This window comes from Sapajus apella, unplaced genomic scaffold, assembly GCF_009761245.1.
Source record: "Sapajus apella isolate SASKATOON/1434 unplaced genomic scaffold, GSC_monkey_1.0 scaffold150, whole genome shotgun sequence".
NCBI lineage: Eukaryota > Metazoa > Chordata > Mammalia > Primates > Cebidae > Sapajus > Sapajus apella.
This window is the reverse complement of record NW_022437090.1, coordinates 209602-231460: the sequence shown is the minus strand read 5'-3', so window position 1 is coordinate 231460 and position 21859 is coordinate 209602. Positions and strand designations below refer to the sequence as shown.

The following is a 21859-nucleotide window of genomic DNA, read 5'->3' as shown; positions in this document are numbered from 1 at the left end:
TCTGCAACTTCCAGAACCTCTCAGCCTTCATAGAATTGCAGGCCTTGATCTGGATTAGGCTTTGGCATAAAGGAATATTGTGGCTGGCTTGATCTTCTATCCAGGGCACTCAAACTTTCTCCGTATCAGCAGTAAGGCTGTTTCACGTTCTTATCATTCATGTGTTCACTGCAGTAACTCTTAATTTCCTTCAAGAACTTTTTCTCTGCATTCACAATGTGGCTAACTGGTAGAAGAGGCTGACTTTTGGCCTATTTTGGTTTTCAACATGCCTTCCTCACTCAACTTAATTATTTCTAGCTTTTGATTTAAAGTGAGAGGTGGGCAACTCTTCCTTTTACTTAAACACTCAGAGACCACTGTAGGGTTATTAATTGGCCTAATTTAAATATTGTTGTGGGCCAAGGAAAAGGGAGGCCCAAAGAGAGGATGGGGGAATGGCTGGTTGGAGGGGCAGTCAGAACGCACACAACATTCGATGCTAACTCTTACGTGGGCACAGTTTATGGCCCCTCAAAAGGATTACAATGCTAACACCGCCCATCATTGATCACCAATCACCATAACGGATATCATAATGAAAAAGTCTGAAATATTGTGAGAATTACCAAAATGTGACACAGACACAAAGTGAGCAGGTGCTATTGGAAAAATGGCACAAATAGGCTTTCTCAATGTAGGGTTACCACAAATGTTCAATTTGTAAAAAATGAAGTATCTGGGAAGTGTAATTAAAGCAAAATGCAATAAGGTGAGGTGTGCCTGTTCATAGCTGGTACTCAAGAGTATTTACAAATGAAGTGGATGGATGAATCAATGAATGAATTGGCATCCCACAGGTAAAGAGCTCTCACATGAAACAAGGCAGCTCTGCCTAGGGCTCCTGTATGGGTTGTCACTGTCCCCCAGAGAGAGGCCAGGAAATGGCTCAAACTCTCCTCCCTTCTCCCACCTTGGGCAGCCACCAACAGTGGGGACAGTGGCTGGATGTGGTAGTCATCTGTGCCGCAGGGCTGGCCACTGGGAGGCAGGGGACCAAAGGGCTCCACATGGACAACCAACAAACGTCTATGGCACTGTATCATGTGCCTATGGCTTCGGTAACAAATTACCAGAAATGTAGTGGCGCAAAACAACACAGATTTATTGTCTTAAACTTCTGAAGGGCAGAAGTCTCAAATGGTCCCCACTGGGCTGAAGTCAAGGTGGCCACGGGCTGGTTTCTCTCTGGAGGCTCCAGGGGAGAACCTGTTCTTTGTCTTCTCCAGCTCTGAGAGGCTGCTGCCTTCCTTGGCCTGAGGCCTCCTTCCAGCCGTCATATCTGTCACTCCGACCTTGTGTCTCTGGTCACACACTACCTCCCTCTTATTTATTTATTGATTTATTTTGAGATAGGGTCTCACTCTGTTGCGCAGGCTGGAGTGCAGTGGCTCACAGCTCACCACAGCTTTACCTCCCGGGCTCAGTCAATCCTCCCACCTCAGCCTCCTGAGCAGCTAGGACTACAGGCACAGGCCACCATGCCCAGCTAATTTTTGTACGGTTTTGCCATGTTGACCAGGCTGGTCTCAAACTCCTGAGCTCAAGCAATTCACCTACCTTGGCCTCCCAAAGTGTTGGCATGACAGATGTGAGCCGCCACACCTGCCAGTGTTGTCACAGAGATCCCTGTAAGACCAGAACACCTGATCCTGGGATCCCCATGACAACACTGGACCCACTCCAATAATGGAGCACCATCTCCCCATCTCAAGGTCCTTAACTTGATCACATATGCAAAGTTTCTTTTGCCATGGAAGGTGACATGTTTCCCAGTGCCAGGGTTTAGGATGTGGACATGTCTGGGGACCCTGACTCTCCCCACTGCAGCCACCATCTCAAAGTGGAGCACCAAGACTCCTGTTTTGATTTTCAGTGAACATTTTTCATTAATCAGATTAAATAATTAAAGAAACCTTAAGTATTATTTCTATGACACATCCCCATTAATCTTCATACAGACAGTGACCAGAATAAAAGTAATAGGAGGGGGGAAAAGAAGGTGTGTCCCTTTTAGCCTACCCCAGGAAGAATCCACTGCCATCATCTAAGGCCTGAATTAGGAAATCCTCCCTAGCACCTGGCCGGTTCCTGGGTGCCCTCTGAGCCCTCTGGTGGTAGCTGATGAGATGAGCTACATAGAACCCACTGGCTGGGGACTCAGCGGACAGACATGAAGTTGTCCAGGCAGCCATCATGAGCCTCTGACGGAACCGTAAGTAGGGACAGGTGGGGGTGCAGGAGCAAAGTAACAGCCTATGGCACCGTCTGGGATAGGACACTTACCTCTGTCCGTGAAGATGATGGCAAGGAGGGCAGGAGATCGTCCACGCTCCCGATGAGCTTCCGCAGGGTCAGCCCCACGTTCTGGGGAGAGAAAGGGGCAGGATGGCCGCCACTCCTGGCTACTGGAGAGAGCTCTCCTGAGGTGGTGCTTGCCCCTGTGAGTGGCCTGGGACTCAATTCCCCAGCCCAGCTTGCTCTAGGAGGATATTCCCGGACAGCCAAAAGGAAGCACAGTCCTCCTTCCTTCCAGGGTGGAGTTGAGCCGCCTCCACCTCCCCAGCCTGGCCCTGCTCTCACCTTCACCACCACCACATAGCCCTCGGGGGGCAGCTGACAGAGCTCATTCTTGAGGTCCAGCACGGCCCGCACCAGCGCCATGACATTGAGGTACACCAGGTCGTCGGTCCGGTCCAGGTTAGCTGTGGGCTGGATGGACTGAGGAGAAGCAGGTGGCTGGTGAGTGGGGAGGGCCAGGGCATAGCACGATTCTCTCCTGGGGAGGCACTACTGGGGCCAACTCCACCACCAGCTCGATTTGAAAGGACTCTTCTCTAGAATCATAGTGTCCTGACCTGGGCTGTTCGACCCTGTCCACGTCGGGGACAGTTTCCAGCCAGGGAGCCTTAACAAAATACTAGTGGTTGTCTCGCAGCAGACCAATAGAACCACCACCGGGACATGGGGTGAGGCAGGCTTTTTCAAGAGACAGGGTCTCACTCTATTGCCCAGGCTGGAGTGCAAGGGCACGGTCATGGCTCACGCTGCCTTGACCTCCTGGGCCAAGCAATCCTCCTGTCTCAGTTTCCTGAGTATCAGGCATGCCGTCAAGTCCAGCTATTTTATTTTTAATTTCGAATAAAGACAGGTTCTTGCGATATTGCCCAGGCTGATCTTGAATTCCTGGGCTCAAGCGATCCTCCTGCCATGGCCTCCCAGAGTGCTGGGATTACAGGTGTGAGCCACCGCATCTGGCCTGTGCAGAGAGTTTCAAAGCTCCTCGGGTGGTTTTAATGGACAGCCAAGGTTGAGAATCACTATTCCAGAGGAAAGCAAGCCAGCACCACCCCAGACAGCTGTAAAGACAATGGGTGCTGGAAACCAAGGGGGAGGCTCAGAAGAGGGAGGGAGCCTACACCCCTTTCCCTGGGGCTGGACCAGGGAGCTCTGGGAGGGGTATGGAGGGTGGGAGATTGGTCCTTCCTCTTGCTTTTTCATGAATTAGCTGTGTGGTCTTAAGCAAGGGACCCCCATCTCTGGGGCTCATCTGTGTAATGAGGACTCTGAACTGGATTCTGTCTGAGACTGAAGCTTTCATATTCCGTGCCCTTCAGCATTGTTCAACTCTCTCTCAGTTGTCATCAGTTTCAGCAGAGCCAACACATACCTGTGCGCCCAGCCTTGGGGGCTTCTGCGGGGGCCCCGTGAACTCCACTGCAATAAAAAGAACAGCAAGTGGGGGGCAGTTCTCAGCACTCCAACCCTTCCCTTTGTACCTGCTGACATCAAATAGACCCCCTCCCCTTTACCACCAGGAGACTTCAGGGAAATGAACCCTAACTCCAGGAAGTTGGCAGTCTCCCTGGTTTTGCAATCGTCAAGGACAGCACTGTTGTCTCTTTTTTTTTTGAGACAGAGTCTCACTCTGGGCTGAAGTGCAGTGGTGCGATCTCAGCTCAGTGCAACCTCCGCCTCCCAGGTTCAAGCGATTCTCCTGCCTCAGCCTCTGAGTAGCTGGGATTATAGGTGCCTGCCACTACATCCAGCTAATTTTTTTTTTTTTTTAGTAGACATGGGGTTTTACCATGTTGGCCAGGCTGGTCTTGGACTCCTGACCTTCCAAAGTGCTGGGATTACAGGTGTGAGCCATCAAACCTGGCCTTCTATTCTCACCTCTACTACCAGAGAGCTCTGTCACCACCCTGGGCAGCTCACCCTCCTAGGGCCTGAATTTTCATTTGTAAGATAACAGGGTAGGCTCAGAAGAGATCCTCAAGTCAGAAGGCTTGGGTTCAAATGTGAGCATTGCTAATTATTAGCTGTGTGATTTTGGATAAGTTATGTATCCTCCCTGTGCCTCAGAGGATAATAAATGGTCCCAGGCCAGGTCTGACCTGTGTCCAGTTCTCTGTGACTGCTGTCCTCCTCCTCCTACTCAGCACTGCCCCTCCAGGCCCCAGGCTCACTGCTGGCTGTTCCCTCCCTGCCTTCAACATGGGCTTCCAGAGAGAGCCTGTGGGCTCAGCTGCCCCTCCCACTTTCTCTTCTCTGTCCTCAGGCCTACAGAAGATGAGTCTGAGCCGAGAGGCAGGTAGCACTGCTTAACTTCCCCACAGGAGCCTCCGACAGAGCAGGAAATCAAAAGGAAGAGAGAATTCCCAACTCCTCTAAACAAATGCAGGAGGGGGAAGACCTGAGGAGGGGCCTGAGGATGTGGCTGCTGAGAGAAAGGAGGCAGGGCGCCAGGCAAGGAGAGGGATGGGGTGGAGGGGGCAGAGGGGCAGCTGGCCCACCCCACAGCCTCTGAATTAAATCACGGCTGATGAGGCAGGGAACGCAGACAGACTCTGCTGTTCTCTGCCCTGGGTGGTGGGCAAGGACGGTGGCTCTGCACAAGGTGCCAAGCGGAAACCCCCCAAAGAAGGGCAGGAACACTCACTGTAGCCGACCTCCTTCTCTGGAGTCTGGAGGAAGGAGAAAAGAGAACATCGATGTCACTCGTGCGGCTCTGGAGACAACCCCCTCCCCTGTTACCCACTCCTCAGCCCTTCACTGTGTGTTTAGAGATTATTATAGCCATGGGGTCAGGGGTGCTTCTAGGAGCAGTTCCTAACCCAAAGAGACCTTTCTGGGAAGCTGAGGGGCACTGTGGAGGGCGCCAGCCAGTGGTAAGGGCTCCATAAAGGCAGAGTTGAAGAAAAGGGCCATGTAGAGTTTGGCAGAAAAGGAAAAGACACCCGCCCAACATGGAAAGCTGCCAAAGAGGAGCTGGGCAGGCCCGGGGGTGGGAGCAAGCAGGGGTCCTATGGTGGACGAGGCCTTCCCAGGCCTTGGTACGGGGGTAGGAGCAAGCAGGGGTCCTATGGTGGATGGGGCCTTCCCAGGCCTTGGCACAAAGGAAGAGGCCTCTCCTGGCAACTCACCAATGGGGACTTATCATTCATATAAACCATGGGGTCCTGCAGAGAAAGAAACAAGAGCGAAGGACTTAGAATTCTGGAGCTGAAAGCACCAAGAATGCAGGGGAGCCTTGCCCCAGCCACCCGGGGAGTTGGAAGAGGACACAGATGGGCGCCGGGCATGGACATCCCAGATGCTCACCAGGGACTTCTCCTCCTGCCTGAGCCACTGGTAGTCCTCCACCATCTGTTTCTGCTGCTTGTCCAGGATTTGCCGCATCTTGATCTTCTCGGCTTCCCACAGCTGCTGGGCCTCTTCTCGGCTGCTGGGTCGGATGAAGTCCTCCTCCTGGGAGGATGGCAGAGAGAAGGGAGAGGATGCAATGAGCGCTGCCCTCAGACTCAGGGAGGGACAGTCCTTTGAAGAACCTCATGGCAGCCACGAGACTTGCCCCCGAGCAGCTGCGTTTTTCTCCTAAGTTTGTTCTTAAACCCCCAGCCATATGTGCAGACAGTTACTGGGTATCAGCCCGAGCATGTGCCTTTGCTGCAATGTGATACCAAACCCGGGAACCCATTGCTGAACATGCACTGTATTCAAATGATCACACCATCCGCTCACGATATTTTATCAAGTGACTGCCCTGCTGTTATTGTCTCGGTGTTTGTGACAGTCATTTTCATTTAACAGATTTAAAAAAGAAAACCTATGGAAGTCAATTAAAATCTATTTTAAAATCTACTAAAAGCATCAAGAAGGCTTCCAAGGGGATGGCTTTGCTTCATTGGATAGCATCATGCCCTTTCGATCTGTCTCCACCTAAGCACCAAGGCAGCAGGTCTGGAAGCTTCAAGAGACAGTGGTGCTACCTCTAGTCTCACGGTGTGCAGTCCCACCTGTGTCCATGCATGAGCAGAGCCTGAGCATGCATGCACCAACCATGCCTTTGTACTAAGACATCCTCTTATTAAGATAAGAGCTTGGGTTATTTAACAAAATGTTAGGAGGAATACATGAGCTAAGAGATAAAGAACAAAATTTCATGAAATACAGCTCTGTAGAGATAAGATAAATGCAATCATAGCTTGGTTATTTAAGCAACGATTAGAAGAAATGCATGAACAGATAAAAAGAAGAACAAAATTCAAAGAAATATAGCTCTACAGAGGTAAGATAAATGCTTCCTCTCCCTAGATGTAGTAGCCCAGCTGTTGCTGTAACTTACCTCTAGGGCTGTGGACCCATTCATAGTTTTAGCTGCTAGTTTCTAAACAGAAAGTATTGCATGTCCTCCTATTTTCCTTCAATCTTCCCCCAACGGTTCATTTGTATAATCATCTGCTCAGTGCCTCTGAACTATTTTGCTCTTGTTCGGCACATGATAACCCTGGCCTCCTGGACAGAGGGAGGAGGAATATTATTGGCATCCTCTTGATTGCACAAAGCCCAGGATTTGCCTTTGCTGGGGCAGGATCCTCTGTGACATCTAAATGAGCAGGTCTCTCAGTTCCTTGCCTTTGAAGGGGCCATTTGCATACAAGTCACTTGCAGAAGATGCTGACAATGATCTCTTTCTACTTTTAGCAATTGGTAATCCCTACCAAGCCTCTTAAAAGAGTTTCCTCACTAAGCCCTGCAAAACACACTTGAATATTACCACATGGTTTAAAAATGGTTATATTGGGATGTTTTTCTTAGTGCACATTGAGCTTCAATTACTGACCTTAATTTCCAGTCACATTTCCCCACAAATTAGGTTTCTTGCTGAAATAGTCTTTATTCATGAATCTGTTCAACAATTGTTTATTAAAAGCACTACTATGTGGCAGGGCTGGGTGCTGGGAGGACAGTGCTATTAAAATATATGATGCTCTTATTCTCATGGGGTTAGTTAGACCAGGGCTCCTCAACCTCAGGACTATTGACATTTGGAGCCAGGTAAGTCTTTATTTCCAGGGTGATTTACGATACATTGCAGTATGCTTCCCCGCAATACCTGCCTATAGTACATCCCCAGTGGTAACGAAAATGCCTCCAGACATGGTCAAATGTGCTCTCAGAGGAAAAATACCTTAGCTGAGAACCACTGAGCTAGACCTTATTTTAGGAAAACAAAGTCCAGCATCTAAGAGTATTTTATAGTCATGGGATTGATAAAAATAAAATCGGTTTTACTGATCAGAGGCTGATACTTCAACATTAGGACATTTTAAGGGGATGAAAATCCCCAGTTAAATGTCAACACCTGAAGACAAAATGACATGGTTGCCCCAAGCTGTTGACAAATAGTAACAAACAAGAACTAAGTGTCAAAAGTTCTAAATATAGAGTCAGGGATTTCTGGATGTGAGAAAAATGTTTGGGTTGAAGAAGAGTATGGTAAGTACCACTGGGATAAGTCAATAAAATTCTACAAGTATTTATAAGTATTTGTAAGTTTGTAAGTGTTGAGAGAAGATCCCATCACCAAAATAGCTAGCATGCCCCAGGCCTGATCTTACCACATATCTTAACAAACTCAGATTAGGAGGCTTATTCTGATGCCTTCCAATTTTACAATAAAACTTAAGGAGAAAATGAACATTTAAAAAATGGTATCTATTTGGGGTTGGTTTTGCTGAAATTCACCTCCAATATTACTAGGTAATGGACACTTACATTGCTAATTATATTCTATGCTTAAAAGGAATCAGGTACTCGTGGTGTTTTAAAATAACTCTGTAAGTTGTAGCACCTTCCAGAATTTGGCTATGACCCAGCTGTTGGCCTTATTTCCACCTCCACAAGTTCCCTTCCTGTTCTAGCCTAATAGTTCTTACACTTGTCCTGTGGTTTCTCAACACTCAGTCTTGGCTTCTACTGAAGCCTCTGCCTCTTCCATGCCCTGAATCTCAGTTTCCTCCTGTCCACACATTTCCCATTTTTCAAGGCCAGCTTTTAAATAGAAGCTGGAAGGGGTTATCCCCCTCTCTGGACTCCCACTCTGTTGTACCCACAACCTTCTGGCTTGCATTACAGGTAAGTGTGTACCCGGTCTGCTCCTTCTGGTCAACTGCAAGCTCTTTGAAGGCAGAGCCTCCCCACTTCAGCACCGAGGACAGTGCCAGTGATCAGAGCAACTCACAGTGTTTACTGAATCGTATTATTTTTATTTTATTTTTTGAGACAGAGTTTGGCTCTGTTGCTCAGGCCGGAGTACAGTGGTGCGATCGTGGCTCACTACAACCTCTGCCTCCCAGGTTCAAGTGTTCTCCTGCCTTAGCCTCTTGAGTAGCTGGGATTACAGGTGCATGCCGCCATGCCTGGCTATTTTTTGTATTTTTAGTAGAGACTGGGTTTCACCATGATGGCCAGGGTGGTCTCAAACTCCTGACATCAAGTGATACACCTGCCTCGGTCTCCCAAAATGCTGGGAATACAGGTGCGAGCCACACGTCAAGCCTTGAATTATATTATTTTTAAAGCTCAATTGTGAGGTCTTCGAGAGAGAAATTGCTGCCATCCCAATGCTGGGATGGCATCCCACAGACTCCCTGATGAGTCAGGCTATAGAGCCACGCAGTAGAAAAACTGTTTTTCTGGGAAAACCACCTCTGAATTTCTGTTAAATGCTTCCAAATGCTTTGTGAAGAGCCTATTATACCTTCTCAGCATTCTACCTGAAAAAGACTTTCTCAGTGTTTCTGATCTGTGTCATAAAATGGAGCTTATATTTTTAACCTTTTGGGGTTTGTTTATTTAAAGACATGCTCATTATGTTCTTTAGGCAGATTTTCCTTATGGCAATTACTTCTAAAGCCCTGACACAAAAGGTCTTTTTTCCTAATGCACAATCTCTTTATGGAACTGAACAAGGTCCTTGTGGAGAAGCAGGAATTGGACAAAGGCAAGCTACCCCTCAAATGTGCAAAATGGCATCTTTCTAGAATAACACAATTTAAAGCAAAACTCACTAAAACAATCAATCATGAATAGAGAGTCAAAGGCAGGAGGGTGGGGAACCGAACACAGCCTAAATTATGGCACATGCTTAAAAATGTAGTTTTCTTATTGTTAAGCCCATGCAAAGACAGAAATTGGCTAAATTAATATAAAAGAGAAAAATGAGATAGGTCAGAGGAAATTTTATTTCACAATAAATCTTAATCTTAGTGCCTGGAATTCTAAGTTATCATGCTCATTTCAAAATTCCACTAACTTAAGAATAATGGCATCAAAGTAATATTGACCTACTTGCCTACATCTTCCAAATATATTATGATAAACATCTAATTCTTTTCAAAAAAAATCTTGTTACGTTTAGTGAGCCTGAAATACTATGCATGTATGCAGAGTTAAGAGCTAAAATAAGGGTTTCAGTTGGCTTAATAAAATAGATCAAGTTCATGGCAACTGACCACTATGGACCATATGCATGGAAGAAGGTGATTGATGACCAGTGGGCATCTGGTTATAAGCAAAAGTGTCTTTTTCACATAAGAGCTGACAATCAGAAGCCAGCCATGAAGCACTTGGGGCTTCACCCACAGTTAACAATACCCAGTGACAAACAGCTGATGAGGGAGGTGGCTTAGGCTCCTGTTCTAGCCAGTGAATGAGCCTGTATTCCCACTAGCCCTGAACTCCTCACCCAGCAGCAGCCTGAACAAAAGGCGAAGGGGAAGCAGCCGTGAGGAAGTCTTTCCTTAGAGATTTCGCACCAAAAGCCGTCAGGTAGGAAGGATCCTTTACACTCCAGCACCACTAAGCTGTGCCGCACTCTGCCTAGGAGCCTTCATGCTGCCACAGATCCCCGTACCCCTGGGGCTCAGGAGAGGGAGAGATTTGTACCTCTCTAGCTATAGCACCAGCATGGTCAAGGGCAGGTTAGGTCCAGCTAGTGTCCTCCAGAGCAGGGCCTGGCTTGGTCCCTAGCCTCTGTTGCGTTTGCAAAGGGGAGGAAGTCACAGAGTCCCCCCTTGGTGGCCTGACTGGTGCATGGGAGCACCGAGGGCCCTCTTGAGCTGAGGATGTGGGGTTCCCAGTGTCCCCAGCCACCTCCCTCCAGCAGCCTCTTCAGTCTGGGCAGGGACCAGCATGCAGAGCCCTCTTACCCGCATGCTGTGGCGTTTGAAGACATTGTGCCGGTGGAGAGGTGGGGTGTGCAGTGAGTTAACGGGAGATGGATACTCCATGGGGCTGGTGAGCGTAGGAGAGCTGGCACACAGACCCTCGGGGACCTATTCAGGAAAAGCAAAGAAGCACAAGGCACGGGACAAAGCAAGAAGGTGGGCAATTAGCTGCTACAAACATGAGCACAAAGAAACCAGGCATGGGCACCATGGGGGATGGGGCTTGCTCTCCAGGAGTTAATAAAGGACACGACGTGGGCCTTCCATTGTTCCAAGAGAGATGGTGGAGCAGAGCGGCCTCTCATTCATCCAACATCCCCCACCATGTTGCTCTGCACACAGTGGGGTCCATGCTGGTTACTGACCCACTGAGACCAGGGCTCCTCCCTCAGGACTCAACAGAAAACAGTTATGTTTCAGTTGCATTACAAACTGACTGATGTGGCTAACGCAGAGATTTCAGGAAATATGCATGAATTACTTTTTAAAAATTCAGACAGTCTCTTGCTCTGTTGCCCAGGCTGGGATGCAGTGGTATGATCACAGCTCACTGTAGCCTTAAACTCTTGGCCTCAAGTAATCCTCCTACCTCAGCCTCTCATGTAACTGGGACTATAGGTGCATGCCACCATGCCTGCCTTGAATTTTTTTCTTAAAAAATCATGTTATCACAATTTTATTTTATTACTCTTTGTTTTTACAGATGGGGGTCTCAGTATATTGCCCAGGCTGGTCTCAAATTCCTGAGCTCAATCAGTCTTCCCATCTCACCCTCCTTAGTAGCTGGGACTACAGGTATGTGCCACCATACCTAACCCCCTGTTTTAAATATCACATAAGGGTATATTTCTTTCTTTCCTTTTTTTTTTTTTTTTTTTGAGATGGAGACTTGCTCTGTCACCCAGGCTGGAGTGCGGTGGCGCGATCTTGGCTCACTGCAACCTCTGCCTCCCAAGTTCAAGCGGTTCTCCTGCCTCGGCCTCTCAAGCAACTGGGACTATAGGCATGCACCACCACGCCCAACTAATTTTTGTATTTTTAGTAGAGACAGCATTTCACCATATTGGCCAGGCTAGTCTTGAACTCCTAATCTCATGATCCACCCACCTTGGCCTCCCAAAGTGTCGGGATTACAGGCGTGAGCCACCGCGCCTGGCCTGTTTCTTTAAGGACAATGCTTTCACCTTCTGAACCAGGCTTTCTCTTCACATGGAGAGGATTTATCTATTAGTCCTTGGAGGGTCTTGTTTGGGTACTCAGGCATTTCCTTGGGAACAAATATAGGACCATGGGGCACCACCCTTCTACAAAGGGCACCAAATAAATGGACATTATTTCTAGTGGCTGAGGGGCTCCATTTTTGGGCAGTGGCTCTGAACTGGGAGATGCAAGAGAAGACATAGGAGGAGACTAGACTCCCTCTCTCCCAGAGGCAAGAGAGACAGAACTGGGCAAGAGACAAGAACTGTCAGCGACCCACAGCCTGGGCAAGAGTCATGGTTGGGGATAATGGAGCCGGCAGAAAGCACAGGTTAAACCCTGCTGTCTCTACAATGGCCACCCACGTTCTGGATGGGGCCTCTCTGGGGAGCCCCATGGAGTTACTCCATTTGCTGGGGAACATTCCCTGGGATTACTTCTGGGAAGAAGGTCAGGGAGGCCTTGGATGGGCAAGAGAGCAGCAGGCAGGCACACATAGCAGCAGACACTGTAGACAGAGGGACGGGGCTTAAGGCAGGTCTTAGCTGAGCACAGCCTGGGAGAACTGCATTTCAGTTCTTGTGATCTGAGTCTACATTCTGTTCTGGGTACCAAAGAGGAGGCAATCTAGGCCATCTCCATCACCAAGATGGGTGACTGCTGTTCCTCTAAGGCAAAGGAATGGAGTTTCAGGAAGGACCTGGATGAGGGGTAGACCCGAACTTCCCACCGTCTTGTTCTATCTTTACCTGGAACTGCAGCTTCGGAGCCAGGAGGTTGGTTTGTGGAGGGTGTCTGTACTTAGGCCGGCTGGGCTGGAGAGAGAACACAGATGGGTCAGTCTCCGTCCCTCTCCTTGAGTGAACACAACTCACCAAGGGGAAGATCAGGTTGAAGACACCTCAGGCTCATTCCAAAGGAAGGAAAGTTGAGGAACAAAGCTGTCAAGAAACTCATTTTGCATCCACTTTTTTTTGTTTCGAGACGGAGTCTCGCTCTGTCTCCCAGGCTGGAGTGCAGCAGTGCGATCTTGGCTTATTGCAACCTCTGCCTCCCAGGTTCAAGCAATTCTCTGGCTCAGTCTCCCAAGTAGCTTGGATTACAGGCACCCCCCACCACACCCGGCTAATTTTTGTATTTTTAGTAGAGATGGGGTTTCACCATCTTGGCCAGGCTTGTCTTGATCTCCTGACCTCAGGTGATCCACCGACCTCTGCCTCCCAAAGTGCTGGGATTACAGGCGTGAGCCACTGCGCCTGGCCTGCATCCATTTATTGAGCACCAATTACCTGCTGAGTGGTGGAAGGTACAAAGAGGCCACCTTGCACCCTCCTGGGGCTATGGCTAATTGGAGGGTTAATGATCAGTGTATGTGTGGCCTCCCTATACATGGGAGCACCCAGCAAATCAGAGCTGCAGAGCCACAGGCATGCGGAGGTGGCAGCTCACCTCACCAGGGGCTTGGGCACTCACGGAAGCTGCATGGAGGAGATGAACACTGAGCCAGGCCCGAGGGGAATGGTGGGACATGTCAGACAAGATGGACAAATGAGAAAAGGCCTTAGATAGAATCAGGCATTGCTATGGAATGAATATTTGTCCCCCCTTTCAATTTGTACATTGAAGCCTGAATATCCAATGTGATGGTATTTAGGAGGTGCAGGCTTTGGGAGGTAATTAGGGTTAGATAAGGTTATGAAAATGGATCCTATGATGGGATTAGTGCCCTTATAAGAAGAGAAAGACCATTCTGTGTCTGCCAGGTGAAAACATAGTGAGAAGGTGGATGTCTGCAAGCCAGACAGAGAGCCCTCACCAGACACCAGTACCTTCATCTTGGACTTCCCAGTCTCCAGAACTGTGAGAGATAAACATCTGTTGTTTAAGCCACCCAGTCTGTGGTCTCTTGCTGCAGCAACTCCAGTTGACTAAGACAGGCATGGCCTCTCAGACCCACCCACCTAATGGCAATGGGGCCTTGGCTCCTGAGCTCAGGGTGTCCATGTGGGGCACAGATGCAGGTACTAGACCTAAAAGATCCAGAACACTCCCATTTATGTGTCCTCAGGGGGATCTCATTTGTTCCTAAGAAAACTCCTAGAAGAGAAGCCCAACCTCTCATGGGACACTTTTGAGGGATGATTCTTGACCCAGCTGTCCCACAAGGTGGCTGCTGCCTCAAAGTCCACCTGCCAAGGCACTGATGTAACACACTGACAGTGTTGGTGGACTCTGGGTGAAGGACTGAGAGAGGGCTGCAGGGGGCATCCTGCCTGCGCAGTAAGAGGGGCATGGATCAGACAGGGACCTGGCTCTGCTTTGACTCACAGGACTTATGAAGCCATGGCTTGGCTTACCTTGGGTGGGGGTTCCTGGAAGGCTGTGGGCTCCAAGATTTTGGGGGTTCGGTAGCGAGCATTCCTCTCTTGCTCCATTGCCATGTCCTTCTCCATCTGATAAATGTCACTGCAGGGAGTCAGGTCAGATGGGGTGAGAAACGAGGTCAAAGCTAGATGCTCCTTAGGGCTCCTCTCTGTACTGTGTGGAAGCCCACAGAGGCCTGGGCAAGGCTGCTAGGTCCCATTTCCATTTCCATCCCCCCTGCAGAGTGGCCTGGGGAGAGCCCCCCGAGACAGGCTTGGATTTGGGCCCTGAGGCCACATTGAGGTGGAGGATCACAGGAACGAATCCAAGGTGGAAAACTATCCTTGGAGAACCAGTCCAAGCAGCCCCACTCCCAGGCCTTGTGCCCTCCTAGGCTTGTGATTGACACCAAATCTCTATATAGATTTCCAAAGTCCCAGCCAACTGCATGGCCCTGGCCTAGAATCCACATCTCCTATACCTCATGAAACATCTCCCAATGCATTCCTGCTGTGTGCTGACAAGGGTGTGGGTTCACAGGCTAGCCCTGTGCATGCCTCTCACCTTTCTTACCCAATCCAGTGATCCTAACCTGGGATCACACACGCCAGAGGACTCTGGAACTATTACTGCCTATGAAGCCGCACATTCATATGGGTATCAAGTATTATAGACTACTGAATATGTGATACTATGAGATACTTGGTATTATATTTTCAAATGTGCATGCATTTTATTCTATATAATAAAAATGCATTATATAGCCTACTACATTTTGTTCAGCAGAAGATTTAAAAAATATAACTATTGTTATATAGAGACACTCAAAATTTGACCTTGGAAGGTCCTTTCCTCCCCAGAACAATTAGGAAACACTGACCAAAGCCCTTCTGAACTCTAAGGAGGAAGTGTCTGTGGTGGCAGGGGGAGGAACCTGGGGTCTTCTGAGTCTTTCAGGGTTTTTCAGATCGCAATGGAAACCTGCTCCTACCTGCACTTGTGGTGGGGGGGCCTGGCCAGTGCTTCTGATGGGAATACCTCTCAGCCCAGGAGAGGCGCCTGCATAGCTCCCTGTGGCTCTCAAGGCCTCAGAGTGAATGAGGACTCCCAGCCCCATCCCCCGGCAAGCTTTCACCCTCCTAGATTCCATCTTTCAAATACTTTTATCCTGCAGCCCATTGGCTTCTCAAGTCTCTTATATGAGGGACCAACAGAGGAGTCTAGAATTAACTGGGAGGCTCACTGAAGGGATAGGCAGGAACAGGGAGGCCTTTTAAGCCAGAGGTTTTGCAAATGATGTTGAAGGCCCTGCCCCGTGTAAAACATGCCGGGTCACCCTGAGTGCCCCTGGCCTGGGCATTGCCGGCATTCCCCGGGGTACCTCCCCACCAGGCAGTTTTCAGGCGGTGCTTTCTTGTCCTAAAATCAAACAAGGCAATATGTTGACTACAGTATTTAAAATCACAATATTTTGAGTCAAGTTCCAGACTACCTAAAGCAGGGTTCAGCAAACAAGAGCCCATGGGGCAAATCTGGCCTTTCCTCTATTTTTATATGGCCCCCAAGGAAGAATGTTTTTTGCATTGTTTTAATAACTAAAAAAATTAAAAGAAGAAAAACACTTACAACACAAGAAAATTATGTGAAATTCAAATTTCAGTGTTCATAAATGGCGTTTCACTGGAGCCCAGCTATACCCATTCATCGAAGTATTGTCTATGGCTATTTTGTCTCCTGTCTAAGCTAGGAGAGTTAGAAGTTTTGGCAGAGACTTGCATAAACGGCAAAGCCCTAAATATTTACTGTTTGGTCCTTTATAGAAAGGGCTGACTCCCATCACAGAGGAATTGTCTCGGGATGGGAGACTGAGTTCCCCAAGGAACTCATGATGCATTCTCTCCTGTCTAATCTAGGAGAGTTAGCAGTTTTGGCAGAGACTTGCATAAACTGCAAAGCCCTAAATATTTACTGTTTGGTCCTTTATAGAAAGGGCTGACTCCCATCACAGAGGAAGCCAAAAGAAGTCCGATCTCCCACAGGAGGGCTAATGGCAGGCTGGCCACCAAGAAAACTGGAGGACCCTGAACCTCTGAAACACACGACCTTCTTCGCCAGCAACCTCACCAGCCCTAGGCAATGATGGCTCTTGGGCACTGACGGGCCCTCAGGTCCCTTATCCCCCATTCAGAAGGGAGAGGTGGCCCCTGGGTCACACTCTTGATAACAGGTCAAACATTACTCCCTTCCTTGTATCTGGGAGGAAAGATCAAAGTCAAGAGGAGAGGTGAGAGGAAGCGGGTGGCATCCCCAACACCATAAAGAGCACAGGCACTTCAACGAGAGTCTGCTTCAGGCTTTTGATTCTAACCTAGAATATATTTTCTGAGCACATCCTAGGAACAAGGCTCTGTGCTCCGTGTTGACAGATGCCCAGATGATCCAGGCTTCCCCTGGGGTGCCTTATCTCTGAGCTCATATCTGACAGTGAATCTGGCTTCAGCCTCCGGTCCTTGACCCTGGCCTGTCTCATTTAGGGAGATGCAGTGCAAACCTCTCTGTGTGCTGCTGGTCTTGCTCCCTGGTGCCGCCGGGGGTCGGTGGGGGGGCCCAGCCCCCGGCCCACACTCCATGCTCACCTGAGGCTGCACACCAGCTCGGTGAAGCGGGGCCGGTCGCTGGGGTCGTAGTCCCAGCAGCGGGTCATGAGGGTATAAAGGATCGGTGGACAGAGGTCGGGCTTGGGCAGCCGGTCCCCTTTCTCCAGCACTCCGATGACGTCCTTGTTCTCCAGCCAGAAGAAGGGCTGCTTCCCAAAGCTCAGGATCTCCCACATGCACACGGCTGGGGTGGAAGAGAGTGTCAGGCCTCAGCCCGGGGGAGACCAGTCCCACCCATCCAGGACAGCACCATTGCCATTACTGCTCAGTTTCAGCCAGAAGCAGCTCCTATGGTCCTGCCTCTCCATCCAGCACACTGGGGTCCTGCCCACCATCGCGGCCCGCCCAAGGGACCAGTGACCTACATCTGCAGGTAATGACCTAGGGCCTTGCTCCCTAGACCCGTCAGGGTGCTGCAGGATCGAGAGGTGGCAGTCATGGCATGTCATTGGGACCACATGTGCCTTCTTCTTAGATGGGAGGGGAGCCACTCCCTAGTAAAGCTGGAGTTGGAAGCCTCACACCAACGCTTGGTGCCTGTGTGGCTGTGGGCAGGCTCCTGACTCATCTGAGCCTCAGTTTTCTTAACTAGAAAATGAGAGTAACAATAATATTCTACGGGGTTGGCTGTGGGAGAACGAAGTGATGGTCTTCAGGAGGTATTCTGGAAGGGGCTGTCTGTCTGCACCTGCCTTTGCTCTCTCCCCCCCTGCACCTCTCTCAGAACAAGTCACAGAGTTTCATCTTAGTTTCTGGGGCTGGTAGGTGGGACACACATCCCACAAGAGCCTCTTCCAGGAAGATGAACCTGCACAGTCCAGTCCAGCCCTTAGCCTGGATCACGCCCTACCCCACCCCCGCTGGCCTCCCCATCTCTGAGACTTCTCAGTGGCCAAAGCAAAATAGAGGGGTGGGGGTCAGACCCCTGCTCCCTGGACCCACCCCATTAGCCTGGTTGGAGGTGAGAATCTGAACCCTTTTTCATGCCGTCTCAAATCAGCACTCACCAAACATCCAGACGTCACTGGCTGTAGTGAAGCGTCGGAAGTTAATGGACTCTGGGGACATCCATTTGATGGGGAGACGAGTCACAGAGGCTTTGGGTGGGCAAAGAGGTTGATTTTTAGGGAAGAAAGATCAGAATTATCCAGAAATACATGCTACTTTCTGGAGACCCTTAGCCTGGGCTGTCCAACCGTAGATTTCCTTTTTCTGGAATTTTTGGCTTCAGCAACCCCTCCAAGGCCACAGCAGAGGCCAGGAAGTCCCCTCACCTTTGTAATAGTCCTCATCCTCAATGTACCGAGAAAGGCCGAAGTCCCCCAGCTTCACACACTCGGGGGAGGCCACCAGGATGTTCCGGACAGCAATGTCCCTGGAAGAAGGGTGCCAAGACCAGGGTGAGGCCCTGCCCACCCCCATGGGGGCAGGGACACTTCAGAGAGACAGACAGACAGATGGACAGAGAAACAAACAGTGCAGCCCAGGGACTCGACGTCCAGAGCAGAATCGGGCAGCTCCTGCGGGTCACTGCCCCCACCGAGTGGCCTTGCTGCAGCACAGCTCAGGTGGGAGCCCAGCTGGCCCCTCTGCACCCCAAAACTCGCAGGTGCATGACCATCTTCTTCCCTCTCGCTGCCGGGCTGTCTCCATCACCCTTCTCACACATCTCCAGCTCGAAGCCTGGCTCAGGTCCCTGGGATCTGCTACCTTCCACTTCTGTGCTGTTGCCTACACTGTCCCCCCTGACAGGGAGGCTGTCACCTGTTGATTCTTCAAGAATAAACTCCAACTACTTCCCTGGACACAGTTATTCTCTCACGTCTGCATTTCCATAGGACTGGTTAGGCCTTTGGAATAGTAGGAGCAGCAGCGGCAGCAGCACAGCTAACTCTGATGGGGAACTGAGGATACCAGGATCGCACAAGGGCTTCGCATACCCTGAGTCATAACACAGAGACCCTCATACCTCCAGGTATAGGGGAGGAGACCAGGCCCAGGGAGCTGAAGGAACTTGCCCAGCACGTCACCGGTGGAAAAGGGTGTTGCCCAGGTAGGCTAGTTCAGGGCTGAGCTCTCGCTCCTCCCAGGAGACACTCTGCTGACTCAGTTTACCCTGTGTTCTTGCCATCACTCCCAACCCCAAACTAGTTTGCCTGCTTGCTTCTCATAGGCAGGCTCCACTCCCTAGCATTTGTTTTTATAGTTGAGGTGATGACTTAAAAGCATGGCAGCTTCAAATGAATAAACAAAATAAACAAATCTCTCAACCCATCACCTTCGTCCCGACAACTGATGTCTCCAGTGTGACGCGCATGCTAGAAGGTAAGCTTCACAAGGAAAAAGATTTTTGCTTGTTTTCATCACAACTTTGTCCCAGAGCCTAGGCCAGTGCCTTACACAGATGTGTTCCATATTTGTTGGATGGATGAATGAGTAAGTGAATGGGTGGACGAATGAATGAATGCAGGGTTTTATCCCCTGATGTGGCTTTGTACAGAATCAGACACAAGGCCATATAGTCAATGTCAATGGCAAGTAATGGCCAACCACCGACTCCCCTGGGGGTCAGGTTCTCATGGCAAGGAATGAGCACAAAACCAGGTAGGGCAGGGGCCAAGTCCACAGCCACAGGGAGGTTTGGACTCAGCAGCCCAGGGAACGAGGGTGGTGTCCAGGCCAGGACTCTGGGATCTTCCTGGCCCAGCTCCGGCCCAGTCCCTTCTTCCTGGGCCACGCGCCATCAAGCCGGTGAGCTGGAGGTGAGTGAGCTCTGAGCAAGGTTGGGGGCAATTTCCTGGCACTTGCAAGGGAGGTACTGGAAGGTCTTGAGCTCTAGACAGACACCTCGGACTTCAGAGTTACTCCCAACAACCCCATGAGGTACATACAGTGCCTGCAACTTTACAGATGAGGACACAGGGTCAGAGAAGTTGCTCAAGTGCTCCAAGTTGCCAGGACAGGCACGGCCAATGCTGGGATCCCAACACTGCTCTGTCACACCCAAGCCCTGCTTCTACCCAGATGCCTTGAGGACCTGGTGAAGGCCTGGCTTCCATGCTGCCGGCCACCCCTCTACCCTACCTGTGCACACAGTTGATGCTCTCCAGGTAGGCCATGGCTTTGCATATCTGCAGCGAGTATAGCACAAGGGTGAGCACCTTCAGGGAATTCTTGTTCCGCTCCAGGTAGTGGCCCAGCTGCGGGAAGGGGGAGGTGCCATCAAGACCCCTGGTTGGTCCCAGCATGGAGCCGGGGGCTGGGTGCTGACAGCCCCCGACCCTTCCCTGGAGGCGACGAGAAGCAAACCCAAAGCTGGCAAAATGTTCCAGCAATTTCCTTGACAAATAGAGCCTTTGGCTTGCTTCAACTAAATACAGAAGACAGGAAGCTGGGAGGAGGGGACTGTGCTCTAATGCCCCCCCTGCCCCGCTGTGGCCAGTTGTCACCACAGGGTCCCTCTTCTGCCACCTCCAGCTCACCTCCCCATAGGGATACAATTCCATGATGATCCAGGTGGGCTCCTCTTCAATGATGCCTATCAGCTTCACGATGTGTGGGTGGTCCAGGTTCTTCATGATCACTGCAGTGGTGGCGGGGGTGAGGGGGGGCAGGCAAGAGGGACGGGTGGAGCTGCTCAAAGGTCTAATTGAGCAAAGGCCTCTGTTCTTCCAGCTGGGGGAACGGGAGCCCTCCTCCAATGTGGGTCCCTGCACTGTTCCCCCATCCCTTCCTGGGCCCAAGCCCCTCCCATCTTGGAGGCCTGGTTGGTCCAAGGGGTCCCTACCTGCCTCACTCATAAACTTCTCCTTGTTGTCCAGAGTGCAGTCTTTCTTGCAGGTCTTGACAGCTACGTTGATATTCTCCCCTTTCTGCAACAACAGTGTGTTCTGAACCCCTTGGTCCAGCCCAGCGCTCAGCAGTGTTCCCTCCCGCCCTCCCCATGGCCTCCTGCAGACATCCCTGCCAGCTGAGGCCCCTTTCTCCTATGTCTCTGTTCTTCTCCTCTTTCTCTTCCTCTCCTCTCCTTCCCTGCTCCCCTTCTTCTTGATCAGGGTCTGTTAGAAGTGAAAAGGGCTTTAGTGGTCAAATGGTACAAGCCCCTGTCCATCCGGCTGAGGACACTGAGATTGAGAGGCTGTGTGACCTGCCCAAAGCCAGGGCCACCTGCAGGTCATTATCATGTGTGGGGGCTGGGTCTTTCTCTCTCTCATCATCATTAGATTTTACATTCTTGCTGCCTCTTTCTTTCTGCTTGGCCTTTCCCCGGGCCTGCTAGCAGCGTGACCACAGCTGTCCGCTTTGCCCTGCCCCGTCAGAGGCCTTGACAGTAACTCTAGATCCTGCCTCGTCTTTTCTCAGAACTGTCTTTATCCCGCCACCTGCTTTGTGTTCTCCTACCAAGAATCAGTGACCCTTCTCCAGGTTCTGCCTGTATCTCCATCCCTGGTATTTTGTTACCCTTCTTGGAAATGACTCGTCTCCATTATTCTCTTAGTATTTAATAAATACCGCCACGCCCTGTGGACAAGGGGCCCTAAGGGCTCCGAGTGGATGAAGGCTGCACCGACTCCAACCTGCTCAGATTCGAGCTCTGGCTCATCCTACAGACACGCGGAAGAGGAGTGTCAGGGAAGAGCCTGGAACTCACGTGATTCGTGTAGACACCTTCATAGACCTCCCCAAAAAAGCCTTCCCCAAGAATACGATTCAGGACGACATCTTCACGGACAATGCCATACTGTGGACCTGCACAGATGGAGAAAACAGTCGCAGAGCACAGAGACCAGTGGCATCCGCCGGGGAACCCGAGTGTCTGCAGGCTGTAACGCCAGGCATCGCCAGACCAACACCACCTCAGCCAAGGTCCAGGGGTTGGGCTGGGGAAACAGAGGTCTAGAATGTTCCATCGTCTCAGACCCAGGGAGGAGCCATCACCCTGCTCCCTCTGAAGGCTGAGTCCCAGGTCCGAGTTATTAGAATCCCCACACAGCTCCATGGGCACACAAAAGATCAATCAGTATAGGGAGAAAAAAAAGCATCTCAGCTTTCAAATCCAAGGCATCTCAGGTTTGCCACCATCTA

General features: G+C 50.3%; 1 protein-coding gene across 5 annotated transcripts in view; it reads right to left on the bottom strand.

Annotated features, from left to right (window-relative positions):
• PTK2B (protein tyrosine kinase 2 beta) overlaps positions 1-21859 on the bottom strand; it is a 131132-nt gene that overhangs the window by 2809 nt on the left and 106464 nt on the right. For 4 of the 5 annotated variants that reach the window (XM_032265354.1, XM_032265355.1, XM_032265357.1 and 1 more), the window contains 16 exons: positions 21426-21523; positions 20562-20646; positions 20257-20357; positions 19859-19974; positions 18049-18149; positions 17782-17871; positions 16754-16958; positions 14111-14219; positions 12503-12568; positions 10536-10661; positions 5644-5790; positions 5466-5501; positions 4982-5006; positions 3710-3756; positions 2623-2760; positions 2326-2406 (listed from right to left, as the gene is read on the bottom strand). In XM_032265354.1, coding sequence (XP_032121245.1) covers positions 2326-2406; positions 2623-2760; positions 3710-3756; positions 4982-5006; positions 5466-5501; positions 5644-5790; positions 10536-10661; positions 12503-12568; positions 14111-14219; positions 16754-16958; positions 17782-17871; positions 18049-18149; positions 19859-19974; positions 20257-20357; positions 20562-20646; positions 21426-21523 — 1571 coding nt within the window. The remainder of the gene's footprint in view (positions 1-2325; positions 2407-2622; positions 2761-3709; positions 3757-4981; positions 5007-5465; positions 5502-5643; positions 5791-10535; positions 10662-12502; positions 12569-14110; positions 14220-16753; positions 16959-17781; positions 17872-18048; positions 18150-19858; positions 19975-20256; positions 20358-20561; positions 20647-21425; positions 21524-21859) is intronic. The other variant, XM_032265359.1, reaches the window with a different exon arrangement.